This window comes from Lathamus discolor, chromosome Z (assembly GCF_037157495.1).
Source record: "Lathamus discolor isolate bLatDis1 chromosome Z, bLatDis1.hap1, whole genome shotgun sequence".
Lineage (NCBI taxonomy): Eukaryota > Metazoa > Chordata > Aves > Psittaciformes > Psittacidae > Lathamus > Lathamus discolor.
In genome coordinates, this window is record NC_088909.1 from 111,342,091 (window position 1) to 111,365,930 (window position 23,840).

At 40.5% G+C, this 23,840-nt stretch overlaps 1 protein-coding gene across 1 annotated transcript in view; it reads left to right on the forward strand.

The window, feature by feature from the left end:
- Positions 1-23,840, forward strand: part of DCC (DCC netrin 1 receptor) — a 615,473-nt gene that overhangs the window by 364,119 nt on the left and 227,514 nt on the right. Inside the window, exons 6-7 of the mRNA XM_065661552.1 lie at positions 11,718-11,872; positions 13,587-13,707. Of these exons, the coding sequence (XP_065517624.1) occupies positions 11,718-11,872; positions 13,587-13,707 (276 nt within the window). The remainder of the gene's footprint in view (positions 1-11,717; positions 11,873-13,586; positions 13,708-23,840) is intronic.

The following is a 23,840-nucleotide window of genomic DNA, read 5'->3' on the forward strand; positions in this document are numbered from 1 at the left end:
TGAAATGACTGTTTATTTATTTATTTATGTAAAGGCTAGCATAGGCAGAGAGCTACATTGCACTCACTGGCCTGACATCTAAAATGAGAGCTAGTGTTAGTCTGTAGAGGGGAATATTTTTGTTGGACTTAGCATATTTTAGTTTGAGCTTGCTAACCTGGCAGTGACCACTGTGGCTATCATGCAGTTCCTAGCTCTTCCTTAGTTATGTGGAGAGAATAAACCTAACTCTGTTTTGGTTTTTTGTTTGTTGGTTTGTTTGGTTTTGATTGTTTGGGTTTGTTTTTTTTTTTAATGGAATTAGGTTTTATTACTTTTTGGCAATGACTTCTTCATTCTCTGTTTCTACACAGCTTAGTTAGTAATGCCTTTTGTGCACGGCTTGAATCTTTCTTTTCCAAGGATGCTCATTCTGAGCATCTGTCCTCAGTTTGTGCTAATGACTTTGTCTGAATGGGATAATTTAAAAGTTAATGTACTAGCCTGAATAAATGACATGAGATTCCACCCATTAACTTGCCAGGTACATAAAGGGGTCTGAAAGTATAGTAAGCATTATAATAGACTGCAATAACATGTCCAATATTATATATACTACTGTAATATATATTCTGTTTTATCTATTTGGTCCTCAGTTTCTCATTTTCCTTTCTTCTAAGACAGTGTGATAAAATGAAGATTGAGGCTGTATGAATAAATAGCTCAAAAATAAGTACCTTTGAAGCACACTTTCTCAATATTTTCCTCTTGCAGAGTGACAACCCTTTGCCAGTGTTTCGCACCAGAATTTCCATCTGCCAGGCAAACTACACATGTGGAGATTCAAGTGGATTAACAGTTTGATGTAATTTTTGGGCTGTTTCAGAAACCAGCTTTCATGCTTGTGTAAATGTTATTGAAATGTGATCAATTGATGACATTTTTCCTTATGAAATGATAGTCTGGTGAAGATAAAAGATAAATAAAGATATAAGATATAAAAGAATAAGATAAAAGAAAGGAAAATACAAAGAATCTGCCACAATTTTTTTTTAAATGTATTTTATTCTTTTTGTTGTATTTCCAAGCATGGAGGTGTCTTTCTAGGTAAAAAAGTAGTTTCCTTGTTCTTTTGATGCTCGAGCAAGAACAGATGCATGCTCTGCCTGCACATGGACCTGGCAGAGTCACTGAGTGAATTCAATGAGCTGCTGACTGCAGACCTTCAATTCCTGATAGCTTTAGTTGGAAATTTTGCTACTGAATTAAAAACAAAGCATCGCCCAGGATACGTTTCTCACCTTATATACTTATATACTAATATACGAATAATAATATTCAGTATCTGAAGGGGGCTTATAAGGATGCTGGGGAGGGACTCTTCATTAGGGACAGTAGTGATAGGACAAGGGGTAACAGGTTCAAACTTAAACAGCGGAAGTTTAGATTGGATATAAGGAAGAAGCTCTTTTCTGTTGGGGTGGTGAGGCACTGGAATGGGTTGCCCAATGAAGCTGTGAATGCTTCATCCCTGGTGGTGTTCAAGGCCAGGTAGTACAGAGCCTTGGGTGACATGGTTCAGTGCAAGGTGCCCAGCCCTTCATGGCAGGCGGTTAGAACTAGATGATTTTAAGGTCCTTTCCAGCCCTGAATATTCTGTGATTCTATGATTCTAACCTAGACATACTTGTGAGGTGGGCTGATGCCAATCTTATGAAGTTTAACCATGCCAAGTGCAAGTTCCTTCACCTGGGTTGGAGCAATCCCAGGCACAGCTGCAGGCTGCGCAAAGAAGAGATTCAGAGCAACCTTGTGGAGAAGGACTCTGGGGTGTTGGTTGATGAGAAAATGAACATGAGCCGGCATCAGTGTGCGCTCACACAGCCCAGAAAGCCAACCGTATCCTGGGCTGCATCAAAAGGAGCGTGACCAGCAGGTCGAAAGAGGTGATCCTGCCCCTCTACTCTGCTCTTGTGAGACCTCACCTGGAGCATTGTGTGCAGTTCTGGTGTCCTCAACATAAAAAGGACATGGAACTGCTGGAACAAGTCCAGAGGAGGCCACGAGGATGATCAGGGGCTGGAGCACCGCCCGTATGAAGACAGGCTGAGGAAGTTGGGTCTGTTCAGCCTGGAGAAGAGAAGGCTGCGTGGGGACCTAATAGCAGCCTTCCAGTACCTGAAAGGGGCCTATAAGGATGCTGGGGAAGGACTCTTCATTAAGGACTGTAGTGACAGGACAAGGGGTGATGGGTTCAAACAGGGTAAGTTTAGATTGGATATAAGGAAGAAATTCTTTACTGTGAGAGTGCTGAGGCACTGGAATCGGTTGCCCAGGGGGGTTGTGAGTGCTCCATCCCTGGCAGTGTTCAAGGTCAGGCTGGACAGAGCCTTGGGTGGCATGGGTTAGTAGGAGCTGTCCCTGCCCATGGCAGGGGGTTGGAACTAGATGATCTGAAGGTCCTTTCCAACCCTAACTATTCTATGATTCTACAATAAGTAGCAGTATAATGAATACTAACAATATGGTTGGTAGCTTTTTTTACCCACTGCTGTGCACTTTTATCTCACTGAAGTCTTATTTCCCTGGTCTGTTGTGATGGGTTTTTCAGCCCTGGGATGTCATGCAAAAAAGAAGGGGACACTGGCAAGAGGTGGAGGTTCATGGCAGGGGAGCTGCCCCACGACCACTTTCTCTCTCTCACTGCTCCTTCCCCAAAGGAAAAGCCACAAAATGTCCTTCCAAACCAGCACTGCATTGCAAAAGTGGAAAATGAATGAAATAATGAATAAAAACATCAAAAAAGTCTTTATTAGAATCAGGATTGCTACAGAAGAAGTAATAAACTCATATTGTGTTCCTCTAGCTTCTACTGTATTTTTATCAGTTTTCAGCTTCTCCAATTTTCCTGCTTGACACAGCTCCAGCAATTGTTTTTAACTTTAATGGAGAATGCTGGAGGAGGAGGAGAGCTGTATGAAGCAGGGTGGTGCTGGCTCATTAACTGACACGCCTGCAAAAGAGAGCTGGTCCCCAATGAGGGACATGAGGCTTGTGTAGAGATGGAGCCCCAGCTCCAGAGAGTAAACCTGCAAAGTCCATATTGCAAAGAGGCGTCTCTGTTCCAGCTAGAGAGGGAAGTGAGTCTTATGTATACAGAAATCTCATGGGTACATCTATTAATTACACTGCCTTTAATTATCTGTCACTGATATGTTACATGACCTTGAGCAAGTAATTTATTTTATGTGTGTGTATCTATGTGTAAAATGCTTGTGAATTATTTAATGTCTACATATTGCTTTGAGATCCCAAAATGAAAAGCATTATAGTCACAATTATCAAGTCTAATAGCATGGTGCATGCTGGTGTCAGCACGAATCTCAGCAGAGCACTCTGGAAAAGATCGTTCGCTGATCCTTAGCGTACCATAAAGAACAGGAGAGCAATCATGGAGCATCCAGGGTCAACAGTTATTTTTCCCTCTAATCACAAATACTGCTTCTTGCACAGATGCATAGGAAGGAAGGGTTGTAGACTATTCTTGCATATTTTATTTTTCTTCAGTTTTCTTGACCAGATGAAGGTTAGTGCCTATATGTACTTATCTTGAGTTACCTTGGAGTATCTAGATGCTTTTAGGAAAGAAAGAAAACCTCCAAATATGCCTTCTGAGACTTCAGAAAGTATTTGTTGCCCTACATTATGTTTCAGAGATTTCTTTTTTTCATTAACTTAATTCCTCTTTAGGCTATCCTTAGACACATAGGCGAAATACTATTAAAAAATAAAGAAGTAAATCGAGATGATGCATCTGTATTTGCAACTTCCTTACAACCTAATTTTCCCTTTCATGTTATTTACTCAAAATGTAGCTTATTGTCGGTATCATATTAGCCTTCAGAAAGCCTGTTCTGTGATGTATGTGTTCCTGTGACACATAGGTTGACAGAAATAACGTTAATGCATCTGAAGATAAAGTTTGACTCAATACACAATTATGAAATGCTCGTTTGTTCCCGGGGCAAATGGTATGTGGTCAATAACTGTTTTCTGTACTGTAAGTCATAAAGGCAGCAATAAAATAAAATCTTTAGGTAGTTATAAATTGACAGATATCTGTGACCTTAGTTTTCTCTTCCCAGGCTGTCCATTAGTGGTGCCTTACTTAAAGGAAACATTTATTATCATCCTGCTTCTGTGGTCTCCAGCTAGGGAAACCTATTCAGGAGCCAGACCAACATTTTTACCTGTAACAAGGAAAATTATTTATTTCATCTTTATGTTGTTTTTACCTTGGTGATCATACATGGAGCAATGTTTTCATGTGGAAAAAAGTTCTCTCTCCATGCCCAAGTCCTCTGCTGGTGGCAGGGAAGTCCTATATCCTAAGTGCTCCAAAATATCTTTAAAACAACAGTTTAGTTTTCCATTAGAAAGACATATGCTCATGATTTGTCTATAAACTCAGAAATTTATGAACATTTACATTAGTCCTGAAATATTCTACGCTGTGGTAGAATATAGTGGTCTACAAAGTGGCTATGAACAATACAGAGTAAAACCTAGAAATTATACAGAGTGTACTGTATGGAAACTTGTAGATGAGCATGTGTGCGTGCATTCCAGACCTTGCAACTTGTCCTCCAGTGATCTGGTTTCCATACTTTATAGCCTTTTTCCATGACGATGAACGCATCTAACTGCTGCATCTGCTCCTTGGTGCTGACGTTGCAATAGCCCAGTAGCAGCCAGATGGAGCTCCTAGTGATTTCGTAGGGTCATTATCAACCTTGCCGAACTTATTAGGGCCTGGCTACCAGGAGGGCAATAAAGTGGAAGTTGTGATTAGTCACCTGGCCATGCAAGCTTCCCACCAAAATATCTCAAGAGGCTTTGTATTCTTTTATTATGGGACACACATTATGCCCTTGGCAAGTTTTTTAAAGTAATTTTTAGGAAAAAGGCATATGACACAAAGCAACAACTACTAATATTTTGTGATAGGAACTTCTAACTTGATTCCTGATGTGTAAACAAAATCTCTGTTGATGCAAATTACTAAAAGAGTCCTTTTTTCCTAATATTATAGAATCATAGAATAGTTAGGGTTGGAAAGGACCTCAAGATCATCCAGTTCCAACCCCCCTGCAATGGACAGGGACACCTCACACTAAACCATCCCACACAAGGCTTCATCCAACCTGGCCTTGAACACTGCCAGGGATGGAGCACTCACAACCTCCCTGGGCAACCGATTCCAGTGTCTCTATTTATACTTGATTATCATGGAGGTATGATCCTTCAGTGAACCTGTCCTTCACTCCTGCTTTGACTCTGTCTGAAAACTTCTCAAATAAACTTTTTTGAGTCTTCCTATGATAACTGCTATTTGAACCATTGCAGAGACAATAATGAATTTTTCATGCATAAATGGTCTCTCCTTTTCCTCTGCACTGGGGTGAAGAGCTGGACCTTAGAAATAAATGAGAAAAATTATCTTTTTATGTAGATAAGATTAAGACTTTTAGCTCTTCAAGTACAACACATGTCATCACAGCACTTCAGAAGGATTTCTTCCTTTGGTAACAGAAGTGGGAGCAATGTTAAGCTTTGCTTTTTCACTGTTTTCTGGATGTAATGATGAAGAATCTTCACCTTCGTTTATAAAACTGAAACTGTATTTGTTAAGTGTGTCATCAGAACATTCATTAATAGAAGTACATTTAGTAATGTGTAGTCAATTAAAATAAAAGCTCCTATTTTGATTATTTTTCATTTATACAGTGCTAGAGTGGAAGGCTTAGCAGCTTTTCAGTTGTCTAAAGATAACCTTAGAAAATGCAAAGTGTGAAGGAAGTGTTTTTCTCTGCCCTCTCTCTTCTAGTGGATTTTCTCCTTTCTTAGTCTTTTCTCCCCAGTCTCTGCTCAGCTCCCAGTGTTTTGCTGTATGGATATGTCTGAATTCATGGGCAGTTTTGGAAGCTTAAAGGCTGCTCTGAGTTATGCTGAGGGACAAGGATACATCTTGGTTAGCTACAGAAGTGGAGATTCAGGCTGATTAAAATACATTTCTAACACATTCAGTACAAAGTGGGATGCATGTTTTAGGTGAGACTATTTTGACCACAAATGCCCAGCTCTGGTTGCGGGATTGTCTCTTCATCTCTTCCTGTTTTATGCCCATGGGTTTGTGATGATTTGCTATTTGAATTTTTAGTGGCTTAGTTCTTTTTCTCTTGGGAACCACGAGCTTCTGCTCTTCTGCAGTATATGGCATTAGCTGACCTTCATGTTGAGAACTAAAGAAGCATGCAAACAATCTAAATCATTAAATAAGTAATACCTTTCTTCAAGTGAAGAATTAAGTTTTATATACAATAACAGTTTAGTTTTTCTTTTATTTCTTCAAGGCTGGTCTGGAGGGAATATACATTGAAATCATATTCTCTTTCTGCCTTTCAGGCATGGAATTCAGAGTAAGACAAGGATACAGAGCTGTAGTAAGAGATAGAAAGCTAGTAGGTGTAAACTGCTATTTTTTAAGACATGTTAATGGAATTTAGGATTTTGTGCCTCATCCTCTTTCTGAAGAGTCATGCATTGTAACACCATAAAGAGTTATTTCTTCAACTGCTTGTAGAAACAGTTCCTGAATTACCATATTGAACAGAAAAGAGTAGTAAACACACGAGTTGTATCTATAAATGTAAAAAAAAAAATAGATGTTTATATAAAAATCCAATTCTACTGTCAATTTTAGAGCTGGAGGAGCTCCATTGGCTTTGAGTTAGATTGTCCTGACTCCCCTTAAAGCCGGCACAACCTGGCACATTCCCTTGATGTAACTTTATTCAAAATTCCTGGTTTGCGCAAGTTAGCAGTGAAAAGTACAAGGGATATTTCTAAAAACTATTTGAATCTGCGAGGTGACAAAGCCAGCCTTTAAGAACATGCAATCTGAAGTCTTCCCATTGAGAAGGCTGACAAGGTTGGGCACTTGCTGACAGCAGCTATCTTTCTTGGGTCAGTAGAAACACATTCCTTATTCAAACATGCAAAGAGAAGACACTTTACATTAGGAAATGCTGACATTTCTCAGAGTTTAAATTGTTCCCTCTTGTCACAAGATCAGCTGTCATCTTAGAAAAGGTATTTCTAGAAATAGGGAGGTCATCCCAATGCACAGCTCCCTAAACCAGCCATTTCTGCTGGCAAGTATTCGATTAGTTCCCGAGTCTCTGCTACAGGCTTATTACAACCAATCTTTGACATTTTTGGTAATAAATACAGCCTGCTATGGCCCTTAGAGGGAAAAGCCTATTTGTTTGAAGATAGTGTTTGAGACCCAGACCCACACATGTATTCCCAAGGCATTGTGGAATTCCTACACAACCTTTCCAGGAGTTATTTAAAAGACCACAGCGAATGACAACCTGCTTCAGTACGGACCTGCAAACAAGACAGACTTTAGAGCATGTTCTTCATCTGAGGGATCTTCTGCTAAGTGAAGGTCAGGGCTATGGCATGATCTTTATGGGAGTATACACATTAAATTTAATTTTCAAATCTGCTTTTTTCTTGCACTGAGTAAAACAAAGCGCTCATCCTCTCCCAGAGGTATGTGGGATCCGCTGGCACATGATAAGTTATTGCATTTTGAATCTCGGAGCATGTGGTACTGATGTGCTGTCTACTGGGGGACAGCCTTGGTGACTAAGCACCCACTAAGTGTATTTACTGTAGTAGCGAGAACTTTAAACTTTTGTGTATGCTTTTATACAAAACTACTTCACTGCAAAATGGGTCCTATCTTCTATTTAGTTTATGTCACTCACACACACACACACACACACAAATATCCTCCTAAGTCGATAAGGTTACACACTGGGGTCTGTCCTAATCTTTTATCCAAATTATTTTGATCCTACTTGCTGATATGATTCCTTAAATCTCATGGGTGTCTTCTTTTCTAGATCTCCATTAACCTTTTGGAGTTTTTCCTCCCTTTCGTGGTACAATATCTATCATAAAGTATCAGTCTGTGACTGGGGCATTTTGATGGGGCTGGGTTGACATGAAATAGTGTTTAGAAAAGAGTTTTCATCCTGATGTGGAGTAAGCATGACCTTCTGAGTTGTTATTTTAAATTATCTTTGTCTGAAAATAGAATTTTAAGGCTTTCATCCAGAGCGAGGGCAAAGTGCAACAATAAAAGCATCCTATGGTCCACGGCCGTTCCAGAAAAATCTTACTAAACTCCCTGGCATTTTCTCAAAGAGAAAAAAACATTTCTGTGAAACATTTTAATTTTGGGGAGAATAAAAGTCTGCTGTTTGTTCAAGCCTTTGTAGATTGCCACAATGTAATTAGAAGGAACATGAAAACAGCATGTGTTTTTATTTCCTTCACAACCCACCTCACCAGCCTTCTGCTGGTGCCTACCTTTAAAATATTCAGTACTGAGAAAAAGCACATAGAGAGCAAATATGGAAGTGCTTGACATTTATTGAATATATAAAATATTTATAGAATGTATATTTAAAGTGCTTGACATTTTATATATACATGCATACATATTTCCAATCTTAATGTATTACATCTGTCTGCTTTGTGGTGTTAGGTTGTCCTTATTTGAGGCATCTTACCTATGTTTAATCCTGCATAATTTCTGCCAAAGTAACTATGTAAATTACTCACTTTAATGGTGTCCTTAAGGAAAATAAGGGCACACCTCTCCCACTGTAGGAAAGGTGTTGGTGAATGAGTTATAATTGCTAAATACATCTGATTTTGTGTGAAACTCAACACCCAGATAAGCGTATACTGAAAATGAACCATTATAAAAATAAAAAAAAAAAAAGCAACCAAGCATCAAGCTTTCTATCAGTCTGGAAAAATACCAGCAGTTAAAAAAATAAGAGAAAGAGAGATGAGGGGAGAGGAGCATCCATTCTACTGGAGAATGAAAAGCTACAGGCAAGTGGGGTCAGGGTCCTGGAGCGTCTGTCGTAAAGAATAACACATGTGAATCAGTGAATTACAAGTCTATAAATTAATTGCAGGCTTCTGGTGACATCACAATAAACTACGTTAATGAAGATTGAGCAGTTTATAATTTTGTGAGGGCTCTGAAAAGTGACATGATTTATAAACTGCATAGATACTGGTGTTTTTCAGTGAGTCTGTTAAATAAATTATACTATGATTCTAGTGTAAAAAGAGAAAGTGTTAAAAATTAAAATATGAATGTGATTCTATTTTATTTTTTTTTTAATTCAAGTTTTTCTTACATAAAGACTTTGCTTATTTTTCCTTGAGCCATAGTATCTATGGTGATTCTCCATAACTCAGCCACAAAACTGTCTCTTTTTCGTGTATCTCTAATTTAAGTGATGCTAATTTTTAAATCATCTTAATCATCATCATAGTCACCAGTTTTCCCTTATGAGTGATGTTTTTGTTGACAAACTGTTTACAAAACTTCCTGTATTGTGGCTGTGTGGTCTGGAAACCCTGATTTAATGTCTGCATGGCCGCAGAGCAAGAAGAGCCCAGCCTGGAGTGTTTCTGAGCCAAATGCATGCATCTGTCTAAGCCTTTTTGGTAGAAAATCAGGCAGCTAAGTTAATCAGGACACCTCATCAGGTTTAATTTGCATGATTGGGTTTGAGCTGAACTGGATCGGGATCTTCCAGGTATCCTAAATTATTAAATATATGAAAAACAAGAGACCACGCTGAAAGAGGAATAGAGAAAATGAAGCATGAAACCAGTGCTGGAGGGGCCCAGGGCATATGCTTATTTAGGTGTAGGCAACTTGGCTCAAAAGCAGAAACAATTGCTCAAATCAGGAAAAGACTGACATAAAACCTTTGCAGTCTTACTCAGATCTGCTTGAGTTCAAGCATTGCATACAGTTTTTAAATAATCTCATTTCTCAGAAAGTATTTGTACATACAAGTTTGGAGACCACTCAGGATTAACTGGGAGCGTATGACTGAAGAAGTGATTATGTCTAGGACTCTGTCTCCATTTATTACCACATCTGGAAACTATTGTCAATAAGAAAAAGAAAAATAAAAGATAGATTTGCAGTTAAGGTGTTGAAATATGAACCCTGAAGAACACAATTCGTTGGTACATCTGCCATAGTATTCCTACTGGACATGGGGTTTGTCACTTACACCATGCATTCATACACTGCAACTGTTTTCATCTTTTTCTGTGTCCCTAATGAGACATTTTGCTCTGATGTGCAAAAAACCCCACATTAGTATATTGAGTACTAAATCACACCTAACAGGGCAAGAAAAATGGGGGTACTTCTGCCCTATCACTGGTAGCTTGGCTAGTAGCACCTCTTAGTGTCTAACTCCCGTGAATTTAAACACATCTGTGGCTCATGCAGGTGTTGTCAAAATAGGAGCCAGAGGAAAAAGAAAACACGGGGAAATGAATCATTTTGTTTGCAGAGAAAAGTTTGAAAACTATAAAGCGCAAAGCTGTGTACTAAATAGGAAGCTTGAAATTAATCCTGAATCACTCTTTCAGAGAGCAGGGTCCTCCTGTAGCCCCAAGGGAGACGGCAAAGAAACTAAATTTTATTGCGCAATTGAAGAGCATGCTGTAATCCTCGTAAACCTGAGGTTTGAGTTAGAGATGTGAGGGCAGCCTCCATTCTAACATTTCTTAGCTTTTTTCTCTGCAATTTATTTTATAATCTTCACCTTCTTTTAATTTAGAGGGTTTTTTAATATTATGGCTTTATAAATATTATAATCAGACATTGGGAATGATGGCTCGAGAAATACAATTGGATTTTCTGTCTGGAATAATAAGTCATGGATGGTACTTAGGAATTAATCTATTCTGGCTTTGTGGCAACTGTGGGTATTCAAAACCAAGACCTTCATTCCCCTACGCAAGCTGGTGGAATGTACGTAGGCTGCTGAGTTTTTGCGTGTGCTTTTCAGTACAGTGCGGGGGTGGCTTATTAGAAATGTAATGTTATTAGCAGTTTTTCTCAAATTGCTGATTTCCATCATCCTAGTAGTACAATAATGATGAAATTAAATTAAATTAGCATATCATATAGCATACTGAAAAACTGTGAATACATTACAGTAATACAAGGCAACAGATAATTGCTAGCTTAATAAGAATTTATTTTTGGCAAGGGTAATTCAACCTTTTTCTTCTTCCGATCACTAGGGACAGATTTCCTGGTTATTGATTATCTCCTCATCTTCTCTAAACTGAGTCAGAAGTCCTTCTTGGTTATATGCAAATGTCTCTACTCTAAATGTTTGTAATTTCGTATCATTTGTCAGTGGACTTGTCTTGTACCTGTACATAGCTGTCCATACTTTGACTTGCAGGACCTTGTTATAAAGAGCTGGCATCTGATCCTCTGAAACAAATTAGATTTCATTACCCCTATATTCACTTAGTGACAATATTATCTTACATGTCTTCTAAATTGAGGTTTTAATTATTCCATTTGGGGGAGAAAAAAACCAACAAAACATTGATGATTTAAGTGTATTTTCTAGAGCAAATATTTTCCCTGGTATTAAATTTTTAATAGGCTAAGGGTCAAAGAGAATAATTTGAGTTACAGAAATGTTTTCTATTTGTACCTAATATTCTTCAAGCTTGTTGAAATTATTCACTTTCTAAGCCTTAATTTAGATCTACTCATTGCCACTTTCATTTTTTCCCTATCCTTTTTGCAGTTCCACCATGGTTTTTAGTTCACCCTTCAAATCTTTATGCCTACGAGAGTATGGATATTGAGTTTGAATGTACTGTGTCTGGTAAGCCTGTTCCTATGGTGGAGTGGATCAAGAACGGAGAAGTGGTCATTCCCAGCGACTATTTTCAGATAGTGGTAATTATTTGGCTTTCACTTATTATATTTTTTAAAAATCAAGTTCTGAAATGTATTGTGATATTTGATACAATTGTTGCCTTCACAAGCATATTCATCTTCCTAAAGAAAACAGAATACATATTAGACACATTGCACTGGGATGTGTTTGGTCACATATGTTGACACTGTCTGAATTCTAGCGATATTTGAATGAGTAGCTGCTGATATTATCAACCATGTTAGTTACTTCCCTTACCATTGTCACTGGTCAAAAAAGTAATAGATCTCCAATGAAATAGTGCATAGGTACAAGGGGTTAAGAGTCATGGAATGGGTTGGGTTGGAAGGGACCTTAAGGCTCATCCAGTTCCAACCCCTGCCGCAGGCAGGGACCCCTTCCACTGGAGCAGCTTGCTCCAAGCCCCTGTGTCCAACCTGGCCTTGAGCACTGCCAGGGATGGGGCAGCCACAGCTTCTCTGGGCACCCTGTGCCAGCGCCTCAGCACCCTCACAGGGAAAAAATCCTGCCTAAGAGCTCGTCTCAATCTTGCCTCTGGCAGATTAAAGACATTCCTCCTTGTCCTGTCCCTACAGGCCCTTGTCAAAAGTCACAATTGACATAATTACAACTTTTCAAAGGGAATTGTTGTGTACCCTGCCCAAAGTAACATCCCTGTCCAGGATTACAATCTCCTTTAGTTTAAATGCCATTATTACGTGGGCTAAGAATTTATGTTGTGTTTTATGAAATGGGTGATCTAGCTGACATCTCCTGAAAGCAGTGCCACTTGTAACTCACCTGTAAGCGAGCAGCGGTGTTGGGGACCACCTTTTCAGCCATATGAATATGCCTGTAGGCCACAAGTTGCGGCTGGTTCAGAGATGCAGGTTGCTTCAACGCTTTTTAGTTTTTCACCTTTTAACAAATAATATTGATTATCATCATGTCTTTCAATGACTTATAAAAATAGCTTTTGTAATGCTTTTTTCATGCAGGATAGACTTATTCTGCCATATGCAATAAAAATTCAACCTTTTTTTTTAATATTTTTGCTTACTAGAAAGCAGCCGGAAGCTATCCAGAGAAAAGACAGGTCTCTTTTGCTGTCATGGATGTGTGCTAAAGGTGTTAGAAAATTACTTCACTTAATAGTTAATGGAAGGTGCATTTCAGCCTGATAATACCCCTCGCTTGAAATTTTTTACCCGACATAATTGGTTTCTGCTTGTGCTAACAAAAGCTAAAAGTTAAATCTGTTTCAAATGAAGCAAGCACAGAGTGACATTTTCTTGAGGATCTCCAGGCCTCAAGCCATATGGAGGGTTTGACCTTCAGAATAGTGTTTGTTCAAAGATGCAGAAGGTGAAAGTTCTTTTAAATCTTCCCTGCAGCAAAGGGCCAGGACAAAATTCAGAGCACTACTCGAGTGCAATTTGGAGCTTGAGAAAGGTGTTGGATGGACTCTGTGCAGGAAAGTGAATTCACCCTTGGGCCATAGGCACTATCATACAAAATGCAAAGATTACAAGGTGTCAAGATGATCCTAATGAAAGTGCTTATGGTTATGCGCCTCCAAGGATCAAGGCTATGTGAGGTGGATTACATACACAGCACCGTGTTTCACAGAATAGCCCTTCTGGAAAGGTTTTATAATCCACGTTCATTTTGGATGGTGTTTTTTTCTAATTAATTCTCTCCACTTCCTTGCTTTCTCTTTTGTTTTCTCTCTAGGGTGGCAGCAACTTAAGGATTCTGGGCTTGGTAAAGTCAGATGAAGGTTTTTATCAGTGTGTAGCTGAAAATGAAGCTGGAAACGCACAGGCCAGTGCACAGCTAATCATCCCAGAGCCTGGTAAGATGCAAAGGACATACAAAACTGTAGATGTAATTAATGCTATTAACAAAAAAATCCCAAATGAGCAGCTACTATTCTTTACTCCCTCTTACTTATCCAGCTGGCTGGCTGTAGTTAAACGCGTGTCCAGGCTATCAGATAGTTTGAGGTATTTTGTTCACTGAGGCAATTACAAATGCTGGCCTTGTCCTCAAAATTACTCTGGAGGCTCACTAAACCTGCATGAAAAGCCAGCAGCAATGCCCTACTATGTATTAGTGGGCTTTGTCCTGCTGAAATATGAGGTGATAACAAACCGGTAAGGTGATGGAATAAAGTAGTCCATAAGCAACAGAGAATTTTATATTATGTAGTTCTACATTAAGCTGTTGTAGAACACTTGTCTTGGGGAAAGAGAAGAGAAGAGAGGGGCCGAAAAAGAAAATTTGGCAGTGGGATATCAAGCGCAGCCAAGCATTGAGATCAGAATGTTTGTGTCTGCGTGCTGACAGGATGAATGTTGCTTTTTGTTGTTGTTACTGCGAAATTAACACGTGTTTGGTTTTATGGACAGCACTATGCAACAAATTAAGTGTTTCCTACTTTATGGGTTTTTAAGTAACAGAAAGATGTCTTCATCTTAAACTAGATGATACGTAAAGCATAGATAAAAGCCTGTCAAAGTTTCTGGGTTATAAATGATTAATGACCTGCACTGGGCTGCAGGTTACACTTGCTACCTCTTGTGGATTATGGCAGTAAAATGAGAACAAGAGAGTGTGCTGAAGCATTATTCTTTCTCTGATTTGGATTGAGAAGAGCAGAATCTTGGTAGACCACAAATGGTCAAGACAACCTTGCTGAGATCAGTTAACCAGCCTGATGGCTCATATCATAGTATTTCTTTGGGAAATACTTTGAAAAGCTTCCACACAGCATCAGTGTGAAGTTTTAAAGCTATGCCAAAAATCTGGCTGTTTGGAAATAGAGAAATAAGTATGGCTGCAGTCCATGTTCTTGTTAGCTGCAGTAGTCTGACACTTAGGAACTCATGTCTGAACACTGAGCAGGAACATCTGCTGAGATTCGTCTAAGTTCAGTCCCGCAAGCTGTTGTGTTATGAGCGTGGTTATCCATAGTGGTTCCGGGTAGTACAGAGGGAGGTGGCCGTAGCTGAGATCATCTGGTAGACAAAAGTGAGGAGTAAGCACCACTGAAATCCAGAGATCCCCAGTTTCAAAGTCCTGTTTATGCAAATATTTCAGGCAGATGCAAATATGAGCTGGGTTAAGGTTTCTCCATCTATTTTCTCTCTTGGTCTCACATGCATGGCTGAGCATGGATTTTGCATATCATTGAAGATCCCTGACACTCCTTCTCTCTTTACTTTCAGTATCTCTTTCAGCCTGTTCTCTCTATTTTCTCTCCCCTATCTGAAAGCAACTCCAGTAGCTACTGGGGAGCCACCAGAGACCTCTCAGCCACTCTCTCCCTCTCCCCTAGATGCTCATGCCCCAGATACTTCACAGCCTTGGAACCATGCAGCTTGGTGAGACATCCAGGAAGGGGGGGTGCGGGTAAATAGAGAAGTAATGTCATGTCCACTGAGTCATTATCATTATCCTCCTGAAGCCTGGGGTCCTTCCTCACCCAGCTCTGCAGGACTAATTGGCTAACTAAGATTGGTGGTTGGGTATCAGGATCAAGGGACAGATATTTGTTTGGGTTCCCACTTCTTTACATGCCCTCTGCCTGGTGTGGTGCAGCATCTTGCCAGGTGCTCATTTCCTTCTGTGCAGTCACCAGAGATGATGATGAGGTTATCTTCCCTTGGAGACAAATGTGAAAATGAGAAGGCACAGACAAACATATTTCAGTGGCAGAAAAAAGAAGTCTATATGACACTAAGGAAGGCTGGCTGGGATCATCATCATCCTGCTCAGAAACTACTTGCTCCGCTTCAGATCTCACTGTAGAGATGTGCACATTTGTCTTGCCTTTGTGTTTTGTTGTTAGGTCTGCTGGCGTTTGTTTCTTCCCTTCTGCTTGCTTTTAAGCTGAATCTCACATGCAGTTCAGACATTTGGACTATATTTAGACACACGAACATCTGAGGGAAGCAGCCCATCTCCTACTGTAGGGGGCTTTAATCTGGTGCTAGGATCATCCTGAGGGATACTGGGTAACTCATTGCTGCTCCCACTTAGTCATTGCAAGTGAAATGCTGTCAGTAAATTTTACACTCTGTGTTAGTGTTTATTATGTTTGGCATTGAATTAAAATTAAAATAGAAGAAAATGAAAAGAAACTCCTAAAGAGCTACAGGACACCATTGTAAATTGTCTCCATTTCCCTTTTTAAGTGATGGATTACTTTTTTCTGGCTATTTAATCAGAACTTCAAACAATGCCACTCCAATTCCTTTGAGATGAAGGGAGGGCCGGCATGCACAGATGGTGGAGAAGCCAGCTATAAATACAAATGAAGCGCTGGGGCTGGCCGTGGTAGGAGGAACGTACTCCCCTCAGCTTTGATTTTGTTGGATCACGCACAGCATGCATTTGTTTTTATGAGAGCCTGATGAAGTTTCAATATACCCATTAATAGCTATCATCTCTTCCTGCAGCCATTAATGTAGAAGGGGCTTAAACAGAGACATGCTGAATGCTTATCTGAGCTTCGTTTTCCTGAAAGCCAGGGTCAAAACCCTTCATTGAACTAATAATAATTTACTCTAACAATGATTTCTATGCCAAACTTACGTCAGGGTAAAACAGTCACTACTTTTTTATTTGATGGTGATTCATAAGAACACAGCTAGTTTTTGCTTTTATTTATTGCAAATAATTTGGATCATCTAGTGAGTTAAATATGTTGTGTAAGTTCTGTTGTGGGATTTTGTAAGTTTTAATCAGGTAGAAGGATACAATGTGATTGCTCCTATTACCTTTGTTGTTATGCCAATATGTAGATTCACATCCACTGCTGACTACCTTTAACTCTAGGGGCAGCACATAAGATGGCATTAAGCAAATATAAATGAGCTCAGACTGAGACTGAAAGTACCCCTTGCAGAGGCTGTGATGCTAAATTATAATTAGACAATACTGAAATGAGAAGTGCAAGCCAGAAGGCTGGGAGCTCATACAGTTAACTGCTTCCACTTTTATTATTCCACATGTGGCTATAGGTCTCCTATAACTATTTTGGTATCTGTTTCTTAGACTATAAAAAGCCAACGAGCTCCCTGAGAAATATAAAATCTCTGTCCTTTTAAGTCGAGATTATGACTAGAGAGGCATTGTACTTAACAGTGTATTATGAATGGGAGTATAAGTGACAGTTGCTGGTCTGCAATGCACAAGTTAGTCAATAAATCAAAGTATATTTGTTGATGCCAGCACACTTGAGAAAAAGGTGCTTTGGATTGTTTCTACTCCTTTTTCCTTTCTTCCCATTAACAGTCTTAATGTTACCCTCTTAGGAAGAGATCGCTCACCATTTTATAACAAGAAAAACAAGAAGCAACTATAAAGGCTTCCTATTTCTGTAAAAAACAAATCAGTAAATGAGTCAGATTTAAGGATTTCAGTTCTTTCATCCCCGACACATACATTCTGAGTTTATCAGGCCACTGCGCTGGTTGGCTTCCTCTATTTCTGCTCCTTAACTCTGCTAAATGGACTTTGTGCAGTTTATGTGAATGTGTGATCATACTGAGCAGGTACCAGGAATAAAGCCTACAGTATGTACTTATGGTTACATGTACTGGAAAAAATTCTCAGCAAGAAGAAGCAGATGAAAGAGATCTCAACTGTCTTGGTTTTATGGCTGTATAAAACCTGTTATTTGCATGCCTAAAGAATGAATAGAGAACAGCGTGGTGCTGAGTGATGGATGTGCATAACTCCAGCTGAGGAGAGTGTCCCAGAGGAAAGTCTTCCTACAAGGAACACCGAGACCGTTATTTGGTTTATGACAGTGGCTTCTCACAGATTCATCCTTCAGATATTCGCAAGATGTGTGGAGCAATTGTTTTATGATAGCAGATGGAAGATCAGGTAAAGACAGCCCTGAAATAATCAACTTGTGTATAAGGTAGGATAATCATTAGCTATGTCTGGCAAAATACTTCTTTCTAGGTAAACTGAAAATGTAGATGCTCAGGGTCAGAGCAATCCCAGGCACAGCTACAGACTGGGCAAAGAAGAGATTCAGAGCGGCCCTGCAGAGAAGGACTTGAGGGTGCTGGTCGATGAGAAAATGAACATGAGCCGGCTGCAGTGTGCGCTCGCAGCCCAGAAAGCCAACCGTATCCTGGGCTGCATCAAAAGGAGCATGACCAGCAGGTCGAAGGAGGTGATCCTGCCCCTCTGCTCTGCTCTTGTGAGACCTCACCTGGAGTATTGTGTGCAGTTCTGGTGTCCTCAACATAAAAAGGACATGGAACTGTTGGAACAAGTCCAGAGGAGGGCCACGAGGATGATCAGGGACTGGAGCACCTCCCGTATGAAGACAGGCTGAGGAAGTTGGGGCTGTTCAGCCTGGAGAAGAGAAGGCTGTGTGGGGACCTAATAGCAGCCTTCCAGTATCTGAAGGTGGCCTATAAGGATGCTGGGGAAGGACTCTTCGTCAGGGACTGTAGTGACAGGACAAGGGATAACGGGTTAAAACTTAAACAGGGGAAGTTTAGATTGGATATAAGGAGGAAATTCTTTCCTGTTAGGGTGCTGAGGCACTGGAATGGGTTGCCCAGGGAGGTTGTGAATGCTCCATCCCTGATGGTGTTCAAGGCCAGGTTGGATGAAGCCTTGTGTGGGATGGTTTAGTGTGAGGTGTCCCTGCCTATGGCAGGGGGGTTGGAACTAGATGATCTTGAGGTCCTTTCCAACCCTAACTATTCTATGATTCTATGATTCTATACCCTCACTCAGAGACTGGTAAAAGTGCTGTAGATCACGCTACACTCTTGGCTTTATAAGCAGCAGCTAAGTTGGCAAACAGAGCAACAAAGAAAATTATCTCTTATGCAGTATAACTAATACCTGGGCTTTTTGTGCTGCCAAGCAAGGAGGGGACACAGCCCCAGATTATTTGAAGAAAGGATTGCATGTCCATACACTGGTGATCTCCAGATGCTGAAGAATGTCCAAAGACAGGTGTTGCAGGGAGACAGGAAAGGGTACAGAGAGCTGATGGTCGTGGGTAGCCTGGTCCTTCGTGCCTTGTCCTCATTGAGTGGGTGCTGAACTCTAAGCCCTGCTGCTCGGGCTCAGGTTTCTCTGCCATTCACTTCGTCATTTTCATCACGTACTTTATCTTTCTTTTTAATTCCTCAATTTACAAGTTGCATAGCTCCTTCTCATATCAGATTTTCAGCTTAACAGCTAGCAGATTTTAGATTTTTGCATGCACAAGACTTTGCATTTCTGTATAATGAGGCTGAGCTTGGGAAACCCACAAATTACTTTTTTTAGCTAAGGATAAACAGGGGTTGAATCAAATAATTTTCAAAACCCTTCCTTTCTCCAATTACAAAAACATTCTGTGAGGCACCATGTACCTTCCCTTTATTATCATAAATACTATTTAGTATTATGTATAATTACTTAAAAGATTACTTATGAGTATTTATAATTATAGTATAGTGTATAGTATTAATTATTACTTCCCCATTAAAAAAAATCCCAACAATATAAAATCCATCTCTATATTAAAACTGAGCTTATATGGGCATTAAAACTTCATATTTTTAGTCCTTTCAAGTCTGTTGGAAAGCTAAACCATGTACGTTAATCTTACTTATGGTTAGCCTTAAAATGAGTCTGAAATAAACTCCATGATTTCAAATACCTGGAAAAACAGGTACGTTTTTTTAACAATTGGTGAAACAGTGAAAAAGTAGTGATGGGGAATGTTCTTCATCAGAAATTTTATAAAGCAGTTTGGCAGATACATCTTGGTGCTAATAATCCGTATTGTGTCTTTACAGAGGAAGCTGCAATGTGTCTGTTCAGTTGGCTTTTTATGCCCTGAATTCGAGATAACAAATTTCACAGAGCTACTTTGCATTGTGTAGGCAGAGACAGAGCAGAGGAAAGAAGTGAGAGACTATTTAAAAATCCCACTCATAAATTTCAGAGTAGAATATAGTTTTCTTTTTTTCCTCTAGCACAGAGGAATAGTTGTTCTACTGAGATGTGGAAGGGTATCTATTTTCTGAAGGCTAATTAAATCATGAGGTGCAGGTTATATTGACTATATTGACTTCTCATATTTAAAAGTGCATGAGGGCAGATTCCTGTACTGGATCAGGGACTCTTTACCCCATTGAGCTGCTCACTCACGGGCTCTGGTTTGGGCACTGACAGGTAGCTTGAGGCAAGGAAATCTGTGCAGGGCTCTCGTGTTCTGTTCCTGAGGAGGAACAAAACAGTGACTGCACTGCACACCGAGCTGTGTGGTGTGATTGACACACTGGAGGGAAGGGATGGGATGGAGAGGGTCCTGGACAGGCTGGAGACCATGAGAACCTCATGGAGTTCAACATGGCCAAGGGCAAGGTCCTGCCCTGGGTCAAGGCAATCACCAGCACAAACATAGGCTGGGGGAGACTGGATGGAGCAGCCTGACGAGAAGGACTTGGGAGTGTCCTGGCCAGGACTTCTCTGCTCTGGAGACAGACTGAGAAGAGAAGGCTCCAGGAGACCTGAGAGCAGCTCCAGTGCCTAAAGGGGCTGCAGGAAACCTGGAGAGGGGCTTGGGACAATGGCCTGTGGGGACAGGCCAAGGGGAATGGCTTGAACCTGCCCAAGGGGAGACTGAGATGAGCTCTGAGGCACAAGCTCTTCCCTGTGAGGGTGCTGAGGCGCTGGCACAGGGTGCCCGGAGAAGCTGTGGCTGCCTCATCCCTGGCAGTGCTCAAGGCCAGGTTGGACACAGGGGCTTGGAGCAAGCTGCTCCAGTGGAAGCGGTCCCTGCCCGTGGCAGGGGTTGGAGCTGGAGGAGCTTTGAGGTCCTTTCCAACACAAACCAGCCTGGGATTCTATAATTCCATGTTGTGCAGTGTCACTCTCCACCACACGTGGTTCTCCAGCATCATCCAAGCAGACTGAAATTCTGCTTCTAGCTGTGGGAGAGTTTCCCTTGACATATCAGCCCATCTCTGGGTTTATTCTATAAATTATATTCTATAAATGTGGCATTCTGCTGAGCTGCAGCCCCAAGTATCTAACATTCTTCAGAATGAAATAAATTGTTTGAAGTTGTAAATACACTTTTAGGGTATTGAGGTGTAACCTTGCAGAGCATGCCGTTCCAAGCATGAACTGTGATGTAGCCCAGGTGTGATAATTTCAGCCCAAAGGTGACATGACAGCCCAAGGCAGTGGTGGCTTGCAGTGGGGCTGTGCCTTGCAGCTCTGGACCCTGGAGATATTTCATGTTCTGTACCATCATCCTGTCTGGAGCCCCACCATGGGTGATGAGTGAAGAGGTGTTTCAGGGGAAACTGCTGCCAGGAAAAAGCGGCAAAAGCACCTGATGCACAAGGGTTGGGATAAGAATAACCTCCTGAACCATAGTGTCAGGATTTTTTGTGATAAAATGAGATTTAACATCCTTATTTTGGTATGCACAACTGGTAAGCTGCTCGCATTTATTGCACCACATAAGCAGTAATGATCATGATAATAGTAAGAATAAATTTTGTTTATGTGCTTTTATGGTGGTCTTTGCCATAGTATTATGACACCTTATTGGGGATTTATAACAGAAATATTAAAAAAATGCAAACTCAGTGGAATATTGTTTAAGTTATAAAAAGATATATAAAGGCCACCCTAAAAACAGCAGAGGTGCTTAGAAGGCACCCTGGACACATGCACTGCAAGAGGTTATCTTGGAAGACTTTTGGAGTTTTCATCTTTTCAGGTTTTAACAAGTTACGTAAACATCTGCTGGGCATATTTTTTAGCTGGCCACAGGGTGTGTAGGAAAGAATTATTTGGGCTCATGAGACTATGCCCCTGTTGGTCCTGTGAGCATTACTGGGAACTCTGGACTATAACAGATTCTGTGAAGTGCAGTTAGAGGTGTTTGATCTTATCTTAAAATCCCAATGTAAAACCTGGTGACTGTTCTATAAGAGCTGCAATGGTTTAAAAACCTGGCAGCTGGGTTTCTGCATCACTACAGTCATAGAATCATAGAATCATAGAATAGTTCGGGTTGGAAAGGGCCTCAAGATCATCCAGTTCCAACCCCCCTGCCATGGGCAGGGACACCTCACACTAAACCATCTCACCCAAGGCTTCGTCCTTTATGAAGCTCAAAGGAGCTTCTGTGCTGGAGACACTGTTTTTCCCCAGCTGAGGGAAACTGCAGTGAAGGAAGAGTTTTGAGCATTTGAACAGTCAGGGAGAAGAAGTTCAGCAAGAGGTAGGCTCTGGAGAGGGGTCATTTGAGAATGTGGTAAGACCAGGAGATGTTTCCTAGCCTGAAGTAGGATGTATGTCCTTCCATCAATGGATGCATTCCTGTGCTATATGCGAAGATGAGCAGGATCAGTTTTTATAAGCAGTTTGAAGAGGAGAGAACCCAGAATAAATGGTCCTGTTACAGGTAGCGGGTGTGTGCTTGCAGCTTTTATAGGTCTGAGATAGGAAGCAGTTGGACCTGAACATTCCCTATCCCTGTGGAATGCTGCTGATGGGTGGCAGCTGTGCAGCATGGGAGACTCCACTGCTTGCGCCTTGGGTTTTGGGTTGTGTTTCTCTCTTAGCACTAATGTACCAGTGATGAGATGGGCGAATGCACCAGCGCCTGAGGCCAACAGAAGCTCTCAGGATTTGGGTGCAGGTTTGTACAACCAGGGAGAGAAGTTCAGGTGAGCAAGGAGCTCATGGGAGAAATGGAAGTATTTGGGCAGCTCTAACACCTTCAGCAGTCAATAGCAGAGTGGTGTGGGACTGGAAGATTGACAGTTTAGGAGTAATTTTTAAAGTTACATTAGTCATCTAAGGTGTCAGTTGGACTCTGAGAACATTTGTGCCTCCTGAATCATTTACAGTCATGTTTGTGCTTTCTTGAAAAAGACAAAATAGCCACGCTGTTAAAAAGCGATCCAAGCACAAAGGTTCTGTAAAGGCATAATAGAATTTCACAGAAAATACTATGAAACCTATTGCATGTAAGAGAGAAAGAGCTGTTATCTGTACCATTAACAGGAGCACAACTATATATTAAAGTAGATTTAGGATAATTTAAAAAAAAGACAAACAATGGTAATAATCTCCTATAATGTTATTAACCATTTAAAACACAGCCTTACCATGAATTTTGTCTTTAAGAAAGGATATATTTTGATAAATAATAATGATGGGAAACTGACATACAATTAGGGTTCAATTGGTATTAATTGAATCACTTAGTGTATATTGTCTTTACATGGTAATGTCAGAATAATCACATGATAAATTAATAACTGCACAATTAGTTCTAAGACTTTGAGATCTGTTAGAATTTAATATGTCAGAACAGCAGAACTAAAATTACTATGGAAAGTGATGTTTTCTTTAGTCCTGTATGAGTTTGGTGCAGATAACTGAGTATAATGATTTCATACAGGAACTCTTACTATGACTGTTGGTTTTGTGGGGTTTGAAGGCAGGGTTAAACCTTGAAAAGAGATTTTGTTTTTCACAAGTATTGTATGAATGAGCAGGCTTGCATACCAGGAGGCTCAATTTTTCATATAGGAATTCGAGTGCAAAGAAAATAGGTTTTCATGAACAGCTCATTGAAGAGCTGCTCATTCAGCTTTGCATAAGCTCAGAATTTTGTGTTTTCACAAGAGCAAGACAACATATTACACAGTTAAGTAACGCTGTACAAAAATCCATAAAAGGTGCCAAGTCAAATTGTGAAGGAACTGGAACCCAAGAAGAGGTCAGATGCGTCTCAGCATGGGTGTCTGCTGCTGCCCGGATCTGGTGGTTGTGCATCTGCTCCCCTTCAGCTCTGCCAGCACTAGTCTGTGCCCATCACCTCTTGTCGTTTCCATGTGACTCCTTGTAAAAGGGAGTCTCCATCTTCTTTGTAACCACCCTTTACATACTGGTGACAAGGTCTCCCCTGAGCCTTCTTTTCTG